The 16,271-nt window shown below is 33.2% G+C and overlaps 4 protein-coding genes across 10 annotated transcripts; 1 reads left to right on the top strand and 3 right to left on the bottom strand.

Moving 5' to 3' along the window:
• Positions 1–119: 119 nt before the first annotated feature.
• LOC120774021 (proteasome subunit alpha type-7-B) lies at positions 120–1,239 on the top strand. Its single transcript, XM_040103309.1, has 3 exons — positions 120–326; positions 409–638; positions 706–1,239. Exons 1-3 carry the CDS (start codon positions 225–227, stop codon positions 1,133–1,135), a joined length of 762 nt encoding a protein of 253 aa, XP_039959243.1. The 5' UTR covers positions 120–224; the 3' UTR covers positions 1,136–1,239.
• On the bottom strand, positions 1,216–4,299 carry LOC120774019. 3 transcript variants are annotated; one of them, XM_040103302.1, is made up of 11 exons: positions 4,192–4,299; positions 3,958–4,103; positions 3,799–3,887; positions 3,268–3,741; positions 2,594–3,210; positions 2,420–2,526; positions 2,231–2,350; positions 2,090–2,167; positions 1,962–1,999; positions 1,717–1,903; positions 1,216–1,663 (listed from the first exon to the last, which is right to left on the bottom strand). In XM_040103302.1, exons 1-11 carry the CDS (start codon positions 4,284–4,286, stop codon positions 1,311–1,313), a joined length of 2,304 nt encoding a protein of 767 aa, XP_039959236.1. In that variant the 5' UTR covers positions 4,287–4,299; the 3' UTR covers positions 1,216–1,310. The 3 variants fall into 3 exon arrangements, with proteins under 3 accessions (XP_039959236.1, XP_039959235.1, XP_039959238.1); XM_040103301.1 differs by having other exon boundaries at positions 1,962–2,167; XM_040103304.1 differs by having other exon boundaries at positions 1,962–2,167; positions 3,958–4,083; positions 4,192–4,278.
• A 65-nt stretch (positions 4,300–4,364) lies between these two features.
• LOC120774020 (myrosinase 1-like) lies at positions 4,365–9,406 on the bottom strand. 5 transcript variants are annotated; one of them, XM_040103307.1, is made up of 8 exons: positions 9,285–9,406; positions 8,921–9,215; positions 8,323–8,859; positions 7,915–8,249; positions 7,739–7,841; positions 5,179–5,282; positions 4,948–5,086; positions 4,365–4,383 (listed from the first exon to the last, which is right to left on the bottom strand). In XM_040103307.1, the coding sequence occupies exons 1-7, from the start codon at positions 9,311–9,313 to the stop codon at positions 4,975–4,977; spliced, it is 1,515 nt and encodes a 504-aa protein (XP_039959241.1). In that variant the 5' UTR covers positions 9,314–9,406; the 3' UTR covers positions 4,365–4,383; positions 4,948–4,974. The 5 variants fall into 5 exon arrangements, 4 of the variants coding, with proteins under 4 accessions (XP_039959241.1, XP_039959240.1, XP_039959242.1 ...); XM_040103306.1 differs by lacking the exon at positions 4,365–4,383 and adding an exon at positions 4,733–4,797; XR_005705213.1 differs by lacking the exon at positions 4,365–4,383 and adding an exon at positions 4,750–4,812 and having other exon boundaries at positions 4,922–5,086.
• Positions 9,407–13,389: 3,983 nt separating this feature from the next.
• On the bottom strand, positions 13,390–15,829 carry LOC120773573 (myrosinase 1-like; the record flags this gene model as incomplete). The annotated part of the gene is made up of 6 exons (XM_040102557.1): positions 13,390–13,629; positions 13,723–13,826; positions 14,400–14,502; positions 14,583–14,917; positions 14,991–15,527; positions 15,587–15,829. Coding segments are annotated over 6 exons (1,452 nt in total), but the record flags the coding sequence as incomplete, so codon positions are not given.
• Between the last annotated feature and the right edge of the window lie 442 nt (positions 15,830–16,271).

Below are 16,271 nucleotides of genomic sequence, written 5' to 3'. Positions count from 1 at the left end.
TCATATTCCTTCATAATTAATTTTACTTTGAGTGCCATCTCTGTGTGAAATTTGTTATATTCCTAAGAGAATCTTAGTCTGGCAACTTTAACTGAACTCAGACTAAGTCTGGCAGTGCTCTTTCGCGAAGCTGACAAACACTTTTTCATTTATTGTAATTATTGCCGCAATTCATTGTAGTTTAGTTTTTATCAGAGCTTGTGAAATATAAATATTACAGCAAAATGTCTGCACGTTATGATCGCGCTGTAACTATCTTCTCCCCAGATGGTCATTTGTTACAAGTGGAATATGCACAGGAAGCAGTGCGTCGAGGATCTTCTGCTGTAAGTGACCTTAACCTCCCTTGTCCATACTTATCCTTTTCAATCTCGACCAAATACTACAGCTTATTAACAAAATTTTCAGGTTGGAGTTCGAGGAAAAGATGTGGTTGTGTTGGGTGTAGAAAAAAAATCAATGCCTACTTTGCAATTAGATCGGACAGTTCAGAAAATTTGTACATTGGATGAACATGTAATCATTGCATTTGCCGGTTTAACTGCTGATGCTCGTATTCTTATTAATCGAGCTAGAGTCGAATGTCAAAGTCACAAATTGAATGTTGAGGATCCCGTCACCTTGGAATATATAACACGGTAAGGTTGAATTAAATATATAAATATCGGACAAAATTTACATCGAACTTAAATTATAACTTATTAGGTACATTGCTCAATTAAAACAAAAATACACACAGAGCAATGGTAGACGACCCTTTGGAATATCGTGTTTGATCGCTGGATTCGACAGTAATGGTGAACCACATCTTTACCAGACTGAACCTTCTGGAAATTATTATGAATGGAAAGCCAATGCCGTTGGTCGTGCTGCAAAAACCGTTCGCGAGTACTTAGAAAAGCACTACAAAGAGGAAAGCGTTGCAGAAGAAGACTCGGCAGTGAGGCTCACAATAAAAGCGCTTCGTGAGGTAGCACAGTCCAGTGGGAATTTAGAAATTGTTGTAATGAAAAAAGCAGAAAAACCTGGTGATGCACCAAAATTGGTTACACTTTCTGCGGAAGAAGTAAAAAAACACGTTGAAGCTATTAAGCAAGAAAAAGAAGAAAACGAGAAGAAAAGCCAGAAAAAGTAAATATTTTTTGGATCCTTATCACATACCTTTGCTTTTTCTTAAACTAAAAGTTTATGTAATCGGAAATAAAATATATTAAATAAAGATTTATACAATCAACGTCATTATATTCTTTCGTATATACAAAAATATCACATTGGCTTACTTTATATAAACATACATTTTATATCTTATTTTAAATGAGATCACTAGGAGATAGCTGTGATTCACCTTCTGCTAAATAAATTTGCATTGCTTTATATAATAAAGATATTCCAAACATTTTTTTCTCCTTCATGGTCCAAGTCTGCGCTGGGCCGTAGTAGTCTCCACGCTTGTGATTTGTTAAATGCTGTATCCCAAAGGCATCAATTATAGCCGCCTCGCGAGTATAAGCTTCTGAAGGCAATATATTGTGAAAAACGTGAAGGCACACCACACCCTTTCCGCATCTCCAAATATCCAGAATCCGTTCCAACTTCTTGTTATCCAAAGGCTTTTGAACATTTGCTTTAAAAATATCTAGACAAAGCGTCTGTTTCCTTATAGCTATAAAAAATATATTTAACTATACAATTCATATCCAATTGATTATGATTTACATGAAGCTTTCCCCCGCTGGGACTGTACTAAATCTGTTCTGGAATTAGTAATCTTCTGGTGACTATGAACTCGGGAATGTAACTTCATAGCTTCATATAAATGGGAGTACGGACGAGAAGTTTTCCCTTTTCCAACATAGAACACTGATTCAAGGAAGCGCACCCACGCTTTATGCCTCTCTATATACTGTGTATGAGAAAAATATTTAATTATTTATAAAAATGCCTTTGATTAGAAAACGTACCAGGCTTTCTCCGGGTAAATTGCAAGAAATTCGCGGATCTATTAGCATATATATAAAACTTTGCTTAAGATGACCTTCTCTCATTTTATGTTTATTTTGTAAATTAGCAAAGTATTCAGTCGACTTACATTCATACTTGTGGTACTCTGGTATTAGGGCAAAATGTTCCGGAGAACGTATAGTCCGTTGCAATTCCACAGATAATTCTAATTCAATCGAAACCAATTAACAACAGATATAGATAATATAATATGTTCAAAATTATATACTTGCACACTCTGTGGCGTTTTGTTTTCCATTTGTATTTATCTGTTGGAGATCCGGAGCATTTCTTTTATATTTTATAAGTCTTTTTATGTAAAGCCGTTTTGTACTCTTTGTTATTGGACCTTTAAAAATATTTATTAGTTTAATAATTAAGCATTACGCGTATACATAAATACTACATAATTAGTTACCAGGAGGATCGCCAAACTGAGCCAGTTCAGCACGCAGTTCATCAGTTTCATAATCCAAAATGTGTGTCTCATTAGTCGATACAGTACTGTCCAAATTTTGTTGTTCACTTAAAAATCAATTTAAATATTATATAAACATTTAAAACATGTATTTGTAAAATTTTATTTTAGTACCAATTAGTAGCACTCTTCTGACTACTGAGAAGTTTAGTTTCGTAAAAGACTAGCCCATTCTCATCATCGGTATGAACGTAAGCTTCCGCCATTTGTAGTATATAATCCCCTGATGGATTTTGGTCAGATTTTTTTTTTAAATATTTCTTTGGTGAGTTTTTCAAAGGTTGTTTCTTAATACTTCCACTGAGTTCGTTCTCAATTATTGGGGGCACTGTATGATAACTACTATCTAGGTCTGGTTCTTGATCCAATACATGGGCCTGGGCAGCTTTTTGTATTATGGCACCCAAAGAGAGATTTGAGATCATAATCGGATTGGTTTCAGATTCGTTGTCTTCAGATACTGTTTTCGCATTTTCTTGTAAAATAGTGTTAGTGAAATTCAGGTGATCACTTTTCATTACTTCGTCTACCATTTCATCTACATCTGAGTAACACCTCAAAATAGACCTTTTAGCACGTGATAACTCAACTTTCTTTCGCCATGCTTCGATCATTGAAATACAGGAACGATCTAAATTAGATGTCTTAGAAAGTTCCTTCAAATTTTTCTCAGTGAGGTGAAATACATTAACAGAAGATTGCCTGTCAGTAGATTCCTTTTCTTGATCTTCCTGTACATAAAATGATTGTCAAATTAACTTTATGATATATAGGTATATAAGGAATACCTTAGTATTTGAATCTGGCACTTCTAACTTCTCACATTCGAAGTCACGTGATTTATTTTTAGAGTTTGGTGGAGATCCAATAGATGGAAATATCGGTTGTGGTCGGTGTCGACGATGAGTTATATTTATATAATACGGAGATGTCACATCATAATTGTAGTGTACACGGTTCGGTGTGTACTTATTGTTTGGTGCATCAGGGTTTCCTGAGTCATTATTACGAACATTAGAAAGCATTCTGTTAACAGGTGTCACATTGGAATCTTCTTCTTTTTGTTTATTTGATTCTCCTCTGGTTGAATAATTGTCTTTATCAGAAACATATTCTGTGGATCTTTTACGCACGAGTTCATATTTATGTTGAAAAATATGGTCTCTGATTACCTCCAATACATCAAAATGGCATTCTTCGATAGCGTAATGTATTGGTGTTTTTCGTTCATCGTCCAGTAAATCATGTCGAGCACCATATTTCTAAATTTTATTCACGTTAACTTCGCTTATAATAATTTTATTAGAGTTATTACGTACCAAAAGTAAAACGACTATATCTACACGGCCAAATATCGCAGCAACATGCAATGGTGTCATATTTTCGTTTGACCGAACATTGGCGTCAGCTTAAGTTCACAAAATAAAAAAAATTACAGACATGAATTTAAAGCATAGTGAACGCTATATTTAACTTACCACCGCCTTCAAGGAATATTTTTATAATGTCCACAGCAACTGCCGCGTTATCCATTCCACATGCATAATGAAGGGGTGATATACCGCGTTCGATAGGAACATAACTCGCATCTACCTTATTTTTAGCTATTATGGCATATATATCACTAACAATTTGAATTCATACATATGTACATAAATGTTATATATAAAAAATTAATGTAATGTGTAATAATATTTAATCTCAGTTGTTACCTTTCGTTTCCATCCTCCAGTGCATCCAGTAAAATCAAAGAAATAAAATTTGACCGCTGGTCCACTTGGAACTTTGTCATATCTGGGTCACTCATAACTGCTTTATATAAGTTGTTTTGAACTGGTAGTGTTGCTTATTTTAAGTGGTTCGACTAACTTTACTTTAATTTCAGTATTTATCGCGGCATTTATCTAATATTTTTGTTTAAATAAGTGTTGTATTCATTAACCTTCCACGCTCGACATTTAATACGTTTCGTACTGTACCACAGCTCTGTTCCCGTAAGCCATGGCTGTACTTATAAAACATCTTCTTACTGACAAACGTCAACGCAAAATTAGACTTTTATAGTACGATTATTTGAAGTCATACCGATTAAATGTTGTGCAACTTAATTCATCATAGGGAAGTATTTTTAAACATTACTATAGCTATATCCCTATTACCGTGTGAGCCACTTATCGGCTAAGCCACCAGTTAATTACTCAGAGATTTCTGTTAAAGTTTCTTAAGACCACATTGACAATTCTAACCGAAACTCTTGTGATCACGTTTTTACGCAAAGACGTTGTAGTTTCACATACACATACATTTCAAGATACCCTCTATATTAATTTCAACTTTAAGCAATTTATTTATTTAATGCACGAATATACATACATATTTATAATCAAATCAAAAAAGCCATTTTGACAACATTGATATGTGTGTATACTTATTTGTAAGTACCTTTGTAAGTTTATTGCTCAACTTACATCAGCTTTTCACACGAAATTGTCACTTCATGGTAGTTTTCGACTTTCAATAACACTCCTGTAATAAGAGGCTGAATTTTTAGCAACACGCTCTTTATTTTTGCTTGTCACGTTCAGGTAATAGAGACCAAACCTTTCGCTGCAACGAAATGAAGGTTTATTTTTGATTAAAGGTGTCGCTAGCACGCAATCGCAAAACATCAGGGGGACTCAAAAAATCCACTAACTTACGTATAGCCCCTATTCCACTCAAAGTTATCGATTAAACTCCAGTAGGAGTAGTACGTAACTTTACACCCGTCGTTTATGGCGTTCAGCACAGCTTGCAAATGAGACTGAAAATTATAAGAGCACATGGATGTAGATTTATAAACTTATATTACTATATCTATGGATAATAATTTCGTAAAATTTATTAGGGTACTCACAACTTGTCATAACGCATCGTAAAATTATAATTTTCTATACTAGTCTAAAAAATTGTTGTTGGAGTCCATACAAAAATGCGTTTACGCAATTACAATTCTCAACGCTGTTTTCGGTTCGTCATAACTTAATGAGAACCCTAAATGCATGTACATATGTATGTACAGAGAACGTCTATCTAGAGAAGGTTCACGGCGCGTAGATCGTAAAAATATTTTTGGCTAACTCGGTCGAGATGGTCCAGTTTCACCACTGCCAGCTCTGCAGCAGAAATTTTAACATTTTGCTTCAACAGAGCAGCGCGTGGAATAAAAATTATACTCAAAACTATATATTGCTCTAACAGACGTATGTACATATGTATGTTCGCTCTTTTGCTTATATTTTTATACGTTTATATGCAAACATGTGTATTCGTATGAATTCTTTTTGTGTACATATGTATATTTATGAATACATGTACAATTGAATACATTTAAATTAAATTACTTTTTCAGAGCAATATTCGTAGTTAATGTAAAAATAAAGCCTTTTTTAAATTATTTTTTGTCTTAGATATATTCATACTTACATATTTATATAACAAATTATCATAATATTATTTAAAAATTGAAATATATTACAATAGTGATAAATGAACATTAATCGTACATATATTTTATCATTCAAAACTTACATACATACATATATTCACATGTATCATGACCATATGTGTTTATGTTCGCTTTCGCGAATTCAAATCATATTATCACTTATCAATAATAACATGTGCGACCTGCTCATCTGTGCATACATATGCAAATATGTGCGTATGACATTGGTACACAAGTAACGCATACACAAACCTACATACATACTTGTATACATATGCGTACACTTGCAAATACATATGTCACCCCGAAAAACTACAAACATTGCTTTACAAAAACAATCGTTTGAAGTGGTGAACACATAGAGCGCGACAGACTGCAGCGCACGACAGTGAACTGAAAACGTCGTTGTTCATCTACTACATGTACATTTTGAGAAGCAACAACAACACAATGGCCGGCATGTACACAAAACAACGCAGTTGTCCATTTTGTATGTACACAATTTCGTTGTGGCCATACCAATTTCTTTCACTTCAATGAAATTTTAATATTTTGTTCAAAATGAAATTTTTTATGCGAAAAATAAGTAAATAGGTAAATATTTTTGCTTTAAATTATCAACTTTTATTACAAATGATATAATAGAGCTATAATATAGCTATTTTATGCTTTTATTTGTAAAATAACTTCAAGTTTGTTAGAGCTGTAGATTTATAATATTTGTCTAAAATATTTTTCCGTGACTCGCAAAAATCTGCGTCGATATGTATGCACGCTCATACATCTTCATACATATATTTTATTCATAATATTTTTAGACAAATATTATAAATCTACAACAGCTATGTTGTCGCTTTTCTCACTTCTTTATGTAAAGAAGCATCAGAAAGTTGTTCAATTTATGATTTTTAGCGTTTGCCATCGTCGCGAAAAGGCACTTGTTGGTAAACGCATGCTCGGGGAGATGTGAAGATGGTCGATTTAATGAATGAAGCGAGTTTGCTTGTTGAAAGTGCGCTTGCGTTCATGAATGAAATTGTTCTTGCTGTAAGATTTACTACATTTGGCTGCCATATTGACTTGTGACACCGCTGATGCTACTTCAGATATTTGTTGTTTTTGTAGAACAATATTTGTAATTTTTGCGGATGACATATCTACATGTGAACGCATATAAGTATGTATGTTGTGTATGCATTATTTGTGTGGGAATGTCATACGCACATATTTACATGTGTACGCAGATACATAAGTATGTCTGATGCCATTTCAAACGATTGTTTTTGTAAAGCAATGTTTGTAGTTTTTCGGGGTGACATATGTATTTGCATGTGTACGCATATGTATACAAGTATGTATGTAGGTTTGTGTATGCGTTACTTGTGTACTAATGTCATACGCACATATTTACATATGTATGTACAGATGAGCAGGTCGCACATGTTATTATTGATAAGTGATAATATGATTTGAATTCGCGAAAGCGAACATAAACACATATGGTCATGATACATGTGAATATATGCAAGTATGTAAGTTTTGAATGATAAAATATACGATTAATGTTCATTTATCACTATTGTAATATATGTATTTCAATTTTTAAATAATATTATGATAATTTGTTATATAAATATGTAAGTATGAATATATCTAAGACAAAAAATAATTTAAAAAAGGCTTTATTTTTACATAAACTACGAATATTGCTCTGAAAAAGTAATTTAATTTAAATAAAAGTGTGAATGTGTGCTTAGATCGTAAAAATTTACCTTGAGGTATTCAATGCGATTTGTGTCGTCTAATTTGCCTTCATCAGACCAACCGTTTTCCGTAATGTATACTTCAATATTATTGTAGTTATCACGGATCCACCTAAATATAAAAATATCCGGACCAATATATCTAAAGGACATTTTTGGTTTTGTTTTTCAAATCTCCTACTTACTTCAAGATATCTTCCAATCCCTGGGGTACACAATAGAGCCAGTCAGACTTAGCACGCTTCCATCTCTTGTCCACCGAAAATTTGAGGCGTGAATCATGTTCCCAGGAGGGAATTTCACCCTCTGGAGGTTCAACCGTATGGGCAAAATGGGAGCTGTAATAATTAAGTCCTAGAAAGTCTCCTGAACCTTTTACAATTTTTGACCAGTATAAGCTGAGGGGTCGTAAACGAGACCATGCAAGTCCTTCTTTCATGCTGTTGCTTGTAATGTCTTCGATAACGGTATAAGGATAATTACCTGACTCTCCAAATATGGGGTGCGCAAACCAACCAAACTATATTATAATAATATACAAGATACAGGGGTGTGATTTAAACAATATGTTATAATTATGTGAAATTTTTCACCGAGTATTGCATTGCACGATCCACAACATCTTCTGAGCCAAAATCTGTTGTATTAGTGTAATAGAAACGGCTGCTGATGGCCATGCCCACTTTACCTTTTTGATAATTTGAATACTTGGCTTTATAAAGGCGATAGGCGGATGCATGCGCCTTTAAAGTGTTATCCATACATAAGTAGTCAGCAACGCCAGGAGCGTGGATCATAGGTGGGAACACCGCATTTCCGTAGGCAGGTATACAATAAACGAATGGTTCATTGAATGTGATCCATTTTTTTACACGATCACCAAAGGTTTTGAACAGAAAATCTGCATAATAGCGGAAGTACTTAATAACGATGTCATTGGTGAAGCCGCCGAACTTTGTCAGCTCATCTGGCATATCATGGTGAAACATTGTTACCATTGGCTCAATATTGTTTTCTAGTAACTTATCGATCATCATATTATAGTAATCAATCGCCTTTTGATTTTGCACTCGTGTATCTGCACGAGGAAGTATTCTAGGCCAAGATATAGAAAACCGATAAAAGTTAACCTGGAAGAGTTGCTTAGATCACATATGTATGTATTGTATAAATGTATACATTTTAACGCACCTTGAGTTCTTTTAATGCGACCAAATCTTGAGCAAAACGATGATAAGACTCTGCAGCTTCATCTCCGTTTGAATGGTCATCGATACGTTCCGGATGCAAGTGAGTATGCGTGTCCCAATTGGATGGCCCCTTACCATCTTCATTCCATGCACCTTCGACCTGGTAAGCTGCCGTTGATACGCCAAAGGAAAAGTCTTCCGGAAATTTCGAATAATTTCCCTTATGCTCTAACTTACATTCGTCCCCTTCGTGAAAGTATCTCGATTTAGTAATTGACGCATAGGAGACGAAAATGCTATTTTTTATATAAAGAATACAAATAATAACGCAAAATTAATACCAATATTATTTCCACAGAAATTACCACAAAAGAAGTACGTGTTGTTCCCTCATCTCAGCTTACTTTATCACTACAACAGATCATAAAGTCAGCTTTTTCTTATCTTTCTCTAGATTCGAAGCATGGTATAACAATGGAAATACTTATGTAGAATATTCCATTAACAACTTTTTAAATAAAAAAATTCCAATATATTTATTTAGTTCTAGATTTAGTTTTTACATATAGTCTGTATACTTCTTAATTAAATCATTTGTAGAACTTGCAAAATCGTCATAACATAAAATACGTTAAATATTTTTCTTTCCTAGAAAGTAGTTTAAAATTATCTTACGCAACCCTGTTAAGCTCTGTTCAATAGCAATCATCGTAAAGGATGAACAATAATATTGAGTATATATAAAACTTTAATATATTTTCAAAAGAAATATTTTTAATTTAATATATATTTATATATAAGAGGACATTATGAGCAAATACATGAGTAATTAAGTTTTTTATTAATGCTTCTTTTTAACTGTGGTTAGAGCGCTATTACACGAGACAACTTTTGTTGCGGCAACTCTTGGTTTATAGGCGAGGGGGCGACGAGGAGAGGGGAATCGCGCCGAGTTTCCAGTGTTCAGCAACTCTCTTTGTGTTCTTATTCGTAACAGTTCGCTGCGACGTTTTTCGGCATTCGTGTTCTTTCTTTCGTAGTACATAGTTGCATTTGCGTATCTTTTTTTGAAATTAATATTTTTAATATATTTAAAAAATTTAATTTCATCTTTTGGTAAGTAATTTGCAAATATGTATACAAATATACATAATATAGTATAAATATTTTAGAAATTGGAGTATGACGAAAAAATGTAATTAATTAAAGATATTGTGAAATGTATGGAGGAAGCCGTACAATTTGATTCAGACGATAGTAAAAAGGGTGATATACTTATGTTTGTTTTATTAATAAATAAAATGTATTTCTTAATTGACAGAGCTGATTAATATATGTGATAGAGTTGCCCAAATACCTATAAGGAAAAAGAAACGACAATGGGTTAAAGTAAAGTGAAAGAGAATGAGAAAAAAACTCGAACAGCAAAAGAGAATCGCCCGAGAATTAGCAACAAAAGTTGCTTAATGTAATCGCAGACTTAAGGGGATACACTTAAAATACCGAAGCACAAGATGCCGATCCATCAAAATCCCGACAATATTCAAATATCTTGCCAGTATTGCTATTGAGCATGACGAAATAGTCTTGCGTAAGCTAATTTAAACTACATTTTATGGTAAAAATATTTATAATATATTTATACTATAAAGATATGGCAAAATCAAAAAATAGTTTCCTTAGGAAGCCTATTAATGTTAAAACTTAGTTTAGAACTAAAAAGTAAAGTGTGGAACACAATGCTCGCGGCAGACCGCAGCAGCACGACAGTGAACTGAAAATGGCGTTGTGCATCCTACTACATGAACATTTGTAAGAAGGCAGCGACATAACAATGGCCGGCGTGTACACAAAACAACGCAGTTGTCCATTTTGTATGTACACAATTTCGTTGCGGCCCTACTAATACCTTGCACTTCAATGAAATTTTGTTCAAAGTGAAAATTTGTATGCAAAAAATAATTAAATAGGTAAATATATTTGTTTTAGATTATCAATTGTTATTACAAATGATATAATAGAGCTATTTTATGCTTTTATTTGTAAAATAACGTTAAGTTTGTTAGAGCTGTGAATAATTTTACATTTTACATATTAATGGCATCACCACTCTATCTCCTCTTTCTATCTTCCATTCTACTGTCAACTCTACTGTCGTTGGCAAATATTGGAGGATGTTGAAGTTAGCCAGAACGTGTAGTCGTGCAGCTGTCAAAATAACAGTGTCCATAAGAACGTGTGTATTTTAATGATTGACAGATGTCGTTTGCGGTCTGTCGCGAGCATTGTGTTCAGCGCTTAATATGGTAATTTTTCAGGTAAAGAGTTGTTCATAAAATATGCATATCGTCACCTAAAATGCAAAATAACGGAACAACATTTTCGAAAATTTACAGTGGCGTGAATGAAACACGAAATAAAAGGGAACTGGTTCATATATGAGCGAAGGACCTGAAAATATTTGACATATGTACGTAATATTATTTATACAATTTGAAGTAGTGAATCGTAATCAATAAGACACTAAATTTCGAATTTTTTGATGATAAGTTATTTTGCATTTTAGATGACGATATATTTTCATTACTAAAGGCTGACTAAATCGCTCAGAGCAAACAAAATCATACTCACATTCCTACACAACACTCCTGATCGCCGGCGTATAGCTAAATTCTGACATATAAAACGTGTATGTAGTTTGTGATTACAAAAATTTATACTTAAAATATAGGAAACATTGCTATTATAATTATCTCTTGATTTATCTTACAATAAAAAATTGTGTTTTTTTGTTCAAACGAATTATTATGATATGTAATACCAAATTTTTGCACAATATTTAACTCTTTTGGTCCACTCATTATCAAATATAATTTCCAATTTGTCTATGAATAAGTAAACTAAAACGCTTAAAAATATATAGCATATTTGTCTATATCATGAAAATATGATTAATTTTTTTGATAACACTATAAACTTTACTCTATAACAAAAATTGAGAATAGTATTTATGATTGTTTGTATATAGTACTATAATATATAATTAAATATTATAGCATTTTCATTTTAAGAAACCCGTTTTGACCTCCTGCCATCCTTATGCACCAGAGGTGGCCATGATGTTTTTATTGTAAACGTATACTTCGGGGGTAGGTTAAGGATTATGAATGGGCACTTTCCCTACTACCTTGTACCATGATAGCAATACTGACAACATATTTAAATATTTTTAAATTAGAATTCAATTTCGCAAATTATAAAATTTTTATTCAATTTCGTGGAATTTGCATTTTATGAAGCCCGTTTCTTACATGGCTCCTTATATCTAATTAACATATTTCAGTGGTGAATATTTATTAATTTACCACGGTTAAAAAGGCATATACTATGTATATAAAATTTAATTATTCTTATGTTGGCTAATAATAACCGCTAATTTAAGAACATATAATAAAATAAACTGATTTTATTTTGAAAAATATCAATGTTTTAAATAGAACCAATACTTTTGGGACAACTTTTCCATAAATTTTAGGAAAAATACAGAATGCAATCACTTTCCGGTCAAATAGCGATTATATTGGATGTAAATAGAAACTCAACTCCCGACTCACATTAACGTTTCTCCTTGGGCAAAAATTAGCTGTGCCTTGGTTTACATTGTCTCAGCTGAGTTTCCTCAACCTTGTTTAACGATATTGTTAAAACATTGTTAAAAATGGCCAATTTTAATCTATTTCGAATGAAAAAAAGCAACACTGACAGCTGTTTTTCAAATTTTCAATTATAAAACAATTGGGTATTCTCTTGCTCTTGCAAAACCCTTGCACAACAACAAACACTCAGAAAATTATCTGCAATGCCTGTAAAATATTTCAGACCAAAACCCATTTTTATTTTCGTGCAATGACACGTAAAAAAATACTTGCAACGCTGTGCTAGCTGTCATTTTACTTAAATACATATTTTGACATTAAAATGTTGAGGAAGGTAAATTTTAAATTGATTTTATAATTTCCATTTAAATTTGTTACAGTTTTTTGTTAAGAATGAATGCAGGAGACGCGCCAATTCACAATAGCCATACACAATAGTAATTTACAATAATATCCCTAGATATACATACATATATATTGCAAGAGCAAGAGAATTCCCCTATTATAAAAATTACTATCAACTGTTTATGAGAGTTTCAAACTCTTAAAGCTGCCGTCTGTCACCTACAATTTTGGATCTGATTAAATGTGCAGTTAATCCGGATTAACGTTGCCATCTGTCAATGTTATAAGCCACCAGTTAATTATCCAGAGATTTCTAGTAAAGTTTCGTACCCCATTGACAATTCCTGCCGAAACTCTTGTGATCGTTCACGTTCTTACTCAAAGACGTTGTAGTTTCACGTACACATACATTTCAAGACACCCACTATATTAATTTCAACTTTAAGCAATTTATTTATTTAATGCACGAATATACATATTTATAATCAAATCAGAAAAACCTCTTTCACAACATTGATATGTGTGTATACTTATTTGTAAGTACCTTTGTAAGTTTATTGCTTAACTTACACCAGCTCTTCACACGAAATTGTCACTTTGTGATAGTTTCCGACTTTCAATGACACTCCTGTAATAAGGGACTGAAGTTTTGGCAACATGTTCTTTGTTTTTGCTAGTCACATTCAGGTAATAGAGACCAAACTTTTCGCTGCAACGAAATGAAGATTTATTTTTGATTAAAGGTGTCGCTAGCACGTAATATCAAAACATCAAAGGGGACTCAAAAAATCCACTAACTTACGTATAGCCCCTATTCCACTCAAAGTTATCAATTAAACTCCAGTGGGAGTAGTGTGTTACTTTACACCCGTCGTTTATGGCATTCAGCACAGCTTGTAAATGAGACTGAAAATTATAAGAACACCTGAAATGCAAAATAACTTATCATCAAATAATTCGAAATTTAGTGTCTCATTGATTACGATTCACTACTTCAAATTGTATAAATAATATTACATACATATGTCAAATATTCAGGTTCTGCGCTCAGATATAAACTTGTTTTAACCAATATTAAAAGTTTTTTTCACTCATGTTCCATTTTATTTCGTGTTTCATTCATGCCACTGTAAATTTCCGAAAATGTTGTTACGTTATTTTGCATTTCAGGTGACGATATATTACTACTTATGGATAATAATTTCGTAAAATTAATAAGGGTATTCACAACTTGTCATAACGCATCGTAAAATTATAAAATACAAATTTTTACACTTATTTAAAAAATTGTGGTTCGATTATAATTACCATTCTCAACGCTTGATTTCTGTTCGTTATAACTTATAACTTAATGAGACTCTATGAAACTCCTATAGGTATGTACACATATACTACATTCACAGATGTACATACATATGTGCATACATGCATATGTGTGTTATTTCAGTATGAATGTGTGGTCAGGTCTACAAAATTTACCTTGAGATATTCAATGCGATTTGTGTCGTCTAATTCGCTTTCATCAGACCAACCGTTTTCCGTAATATATACTTCGATATTGTTGTAGTTATCACGGATCCACCTAAGTATATAAAAAAAAAATTGCCGGACCAATATATCTAAAGGACATTTTTGGTTTTATTTTTGAAATCTCCTACTCACTTCAAGATATCTTCCAATCCCTGGGGTACACAATAGAGCCAGTCAGACTTAGCACGCTTCCATCTCTTGTCCACCGAATATTTAAGGCGTGAATCATGTTCCAGGGATGGAATTTCACCCCCTGGAGGTTCCGCCGTATGAGCTAAAAGAGAGCTGTAATAATTAAGTCCTAGAAAGTCTCCTGAACCTTTTACAATTTTTGACCAGTATAAGTTGAGAGGGCTCAAACGAGACCATGCAAGTCCTTCTTTCATGCTGTTGCTTGTAATGTCTTCGATAACGGTGTAAGGATAATTACCTGACTCTCCAAATATAGGTTGCGCCATCCAACCAAACTATATTATAATAATATACAAGATACAGGGGTGTGATTTAAATAATATAGTATAATGATGTGACAATTTTCACCGAGAATTGCAATGCACGATCCACAATATCTTCTGAGCCAAAATCTGTGGTGTTAGTGTAATAGAAACGGTTGCTGATAGTGATGCCCACTTTACCTTTTTGATAATTTGAATACTTGGCTTTATAAAGGCGATAGGCGGAGGCATGCGCCTTTAAAGTGTTATCCATACATAGGTAGTCAGCAACGCCAGAAGCGTGTATCATAGGTGGGAAGTCCCCATCGCCGTAGGCATGTACACAGTAAACGAATGGTGCATTGAATGTGATCCATTTTTTTACACGATCACCAAAAGTTTTGAACAGAAAATCTGCATAATAGCGGAAGTATTTAATAACGATGTCATTGGTGAAGCTGCCGAATTTTGTCAGCTCTTCTGGCATATCATAGTGAAACATTGTTACCATGGGCTCAATATTGTTTTCTAGTAACTTATCGATCATCATATTATAGTAATCAATGGCCTTTTGATTTTGCACTCGTGTATCTGCACGAGGAAGTACTCTGGGCCACGAAATTGAAAACCGATAAAAGTTAACCTGGAAGAATTGCTTAGATCGTACGTAATGTATACATGTACATATACATTTTAACGCACCTTGAGTTCTTTTAATGCGACCAAATCTTGAGCGAAACGATGATAAGACTCCGCAGCCTCATCGCCGTTTGAATGATCATCGATACGTTCCGGATGTAAGTGGGTATACGTGTCCCAAATGGAGGGCCCCTTACCATCTTCATTCCATGCACCTTCGACCTGGTAAGCTGCCGTTGATACGCCAAAGGAAAAGTCTTCCGGAAATTTCGAATAATTTCCCTTATGCTCTAACTTACATTCGTAAGTACGTGTTGTTTCCTCATCTCAGCTTACTTTATCACTACAACAGATCATAGTCAGCTTTTTCTTATCTTTCTCTAGCTTCGAAGCATGGTATGATGATATTTTATTAACAACTCTTTACATAAAAAAATTACCATATTTTTATATAGTTCTAGATTTAGTTTTTACATATAGTCTGAATACTTAAATAAATTCTTTACAGAATTTGCAAAATCGTGATAACATAAAATACGTTATATATATTTTTCCCCCAAAAAGTAGTTGAAAATTATCTTACGCAACCCTGTTAAGCTCTGTTCAATAGCAATACTGACAGCATACTTAAATATTTTTAAATTAGAATTTGGAGGATATTCAATGCAGATGATGATGGTGATTATTGTGTGATCGAGATTTTCTATTATCAAAATTACCCAATGTCATTCATTTATTATGAAGTTCA

The sequence above is a fragment of the Bactrocera tryoni genome, chromosome 4 (genome assembly GCF_016617805.1).
Source record: "Bactrocera tryoni isolate S06 chromosome 4, CSIRO_BtryS06_freeze2, whole genome shotgun sequence".
Classification (NCBI taxonomy): Eukaryota; Metazoa; Arthropoda; class Insecta; order Diptera; family Tephritidae; genus Bactrocera; species Bactrocera tryoni.
Note: the sequence above shows the minus strand (reverse complement) of the source record. Positions and strands in the feature narration are given on the sequence as shown.

Excerpts from the sequence above, each read along its gene's own strand:
- LOC120774019 (XM_040103301.1), bottom strand. The coding sequence starts at position 4,286 with ATGAGTGACCCAGATATGACAAAGTTCCAAGTGGACCAGCGGTCAAAT. Across the intron at positions 2,527-2,593 it reads CAGAAGAGTGCTACTAATTG|TGAACAACAAAATTTGGACA; the intron begins GTACTAAAATAA and ends TTGATTTTTAAG. Across the intron at positions 2,351-2,419 it reads TCAGTTTGGCGATCCTCCTG|GTCCAATAACAAAGAGTACA; the intron begins GTAACTAATTAT and ends ATATTTTTAAAG.
- LOC120774020 (XM_040103307.1), bottom strand. The coding sequence starts at position 9,313 with ATGAGGGAACAACACGTACTTCTTTTGTG. Across the intron at positions 8,860-8,920 it reads TCGCATTAAAAGAACTCAAG|GTTAACTTTTATCGGTTTTC; the intron begins GTGCGTTAAAAT and ends CAACTCTTCCAG. Across the intron at positions 5,087-5,178 it reads GAGTGGAATAGGGGCTATAC|CGAAAGGTTTGGTCTCTATT; the intron begins GTAAGTTAGTGG and ends ATTTCGTTGCAG.
- LOC120774021 (XM_040103309.1), top strand. The coding sequence starts at position 225 with ATGTCTGCACGTTATGATCGCGCTGTAACTATCTTCTCCCCAGATGGT. Across the intron at positions 327-408 it reads TGCGTCGAGGATCTTCTGCT|GTTGGAGTTCGAGGAAAAGA; the intron begins GTAAGTGACCTT and ends CAAAATTTTCAG. Across the intron at positions 639-705 it reads ACCTTGGAATATATAACACG|GTACATTGCTCAATTAAAAC; the intron begins GTAAGGTTGAAT and ends ATAACTTATTAG.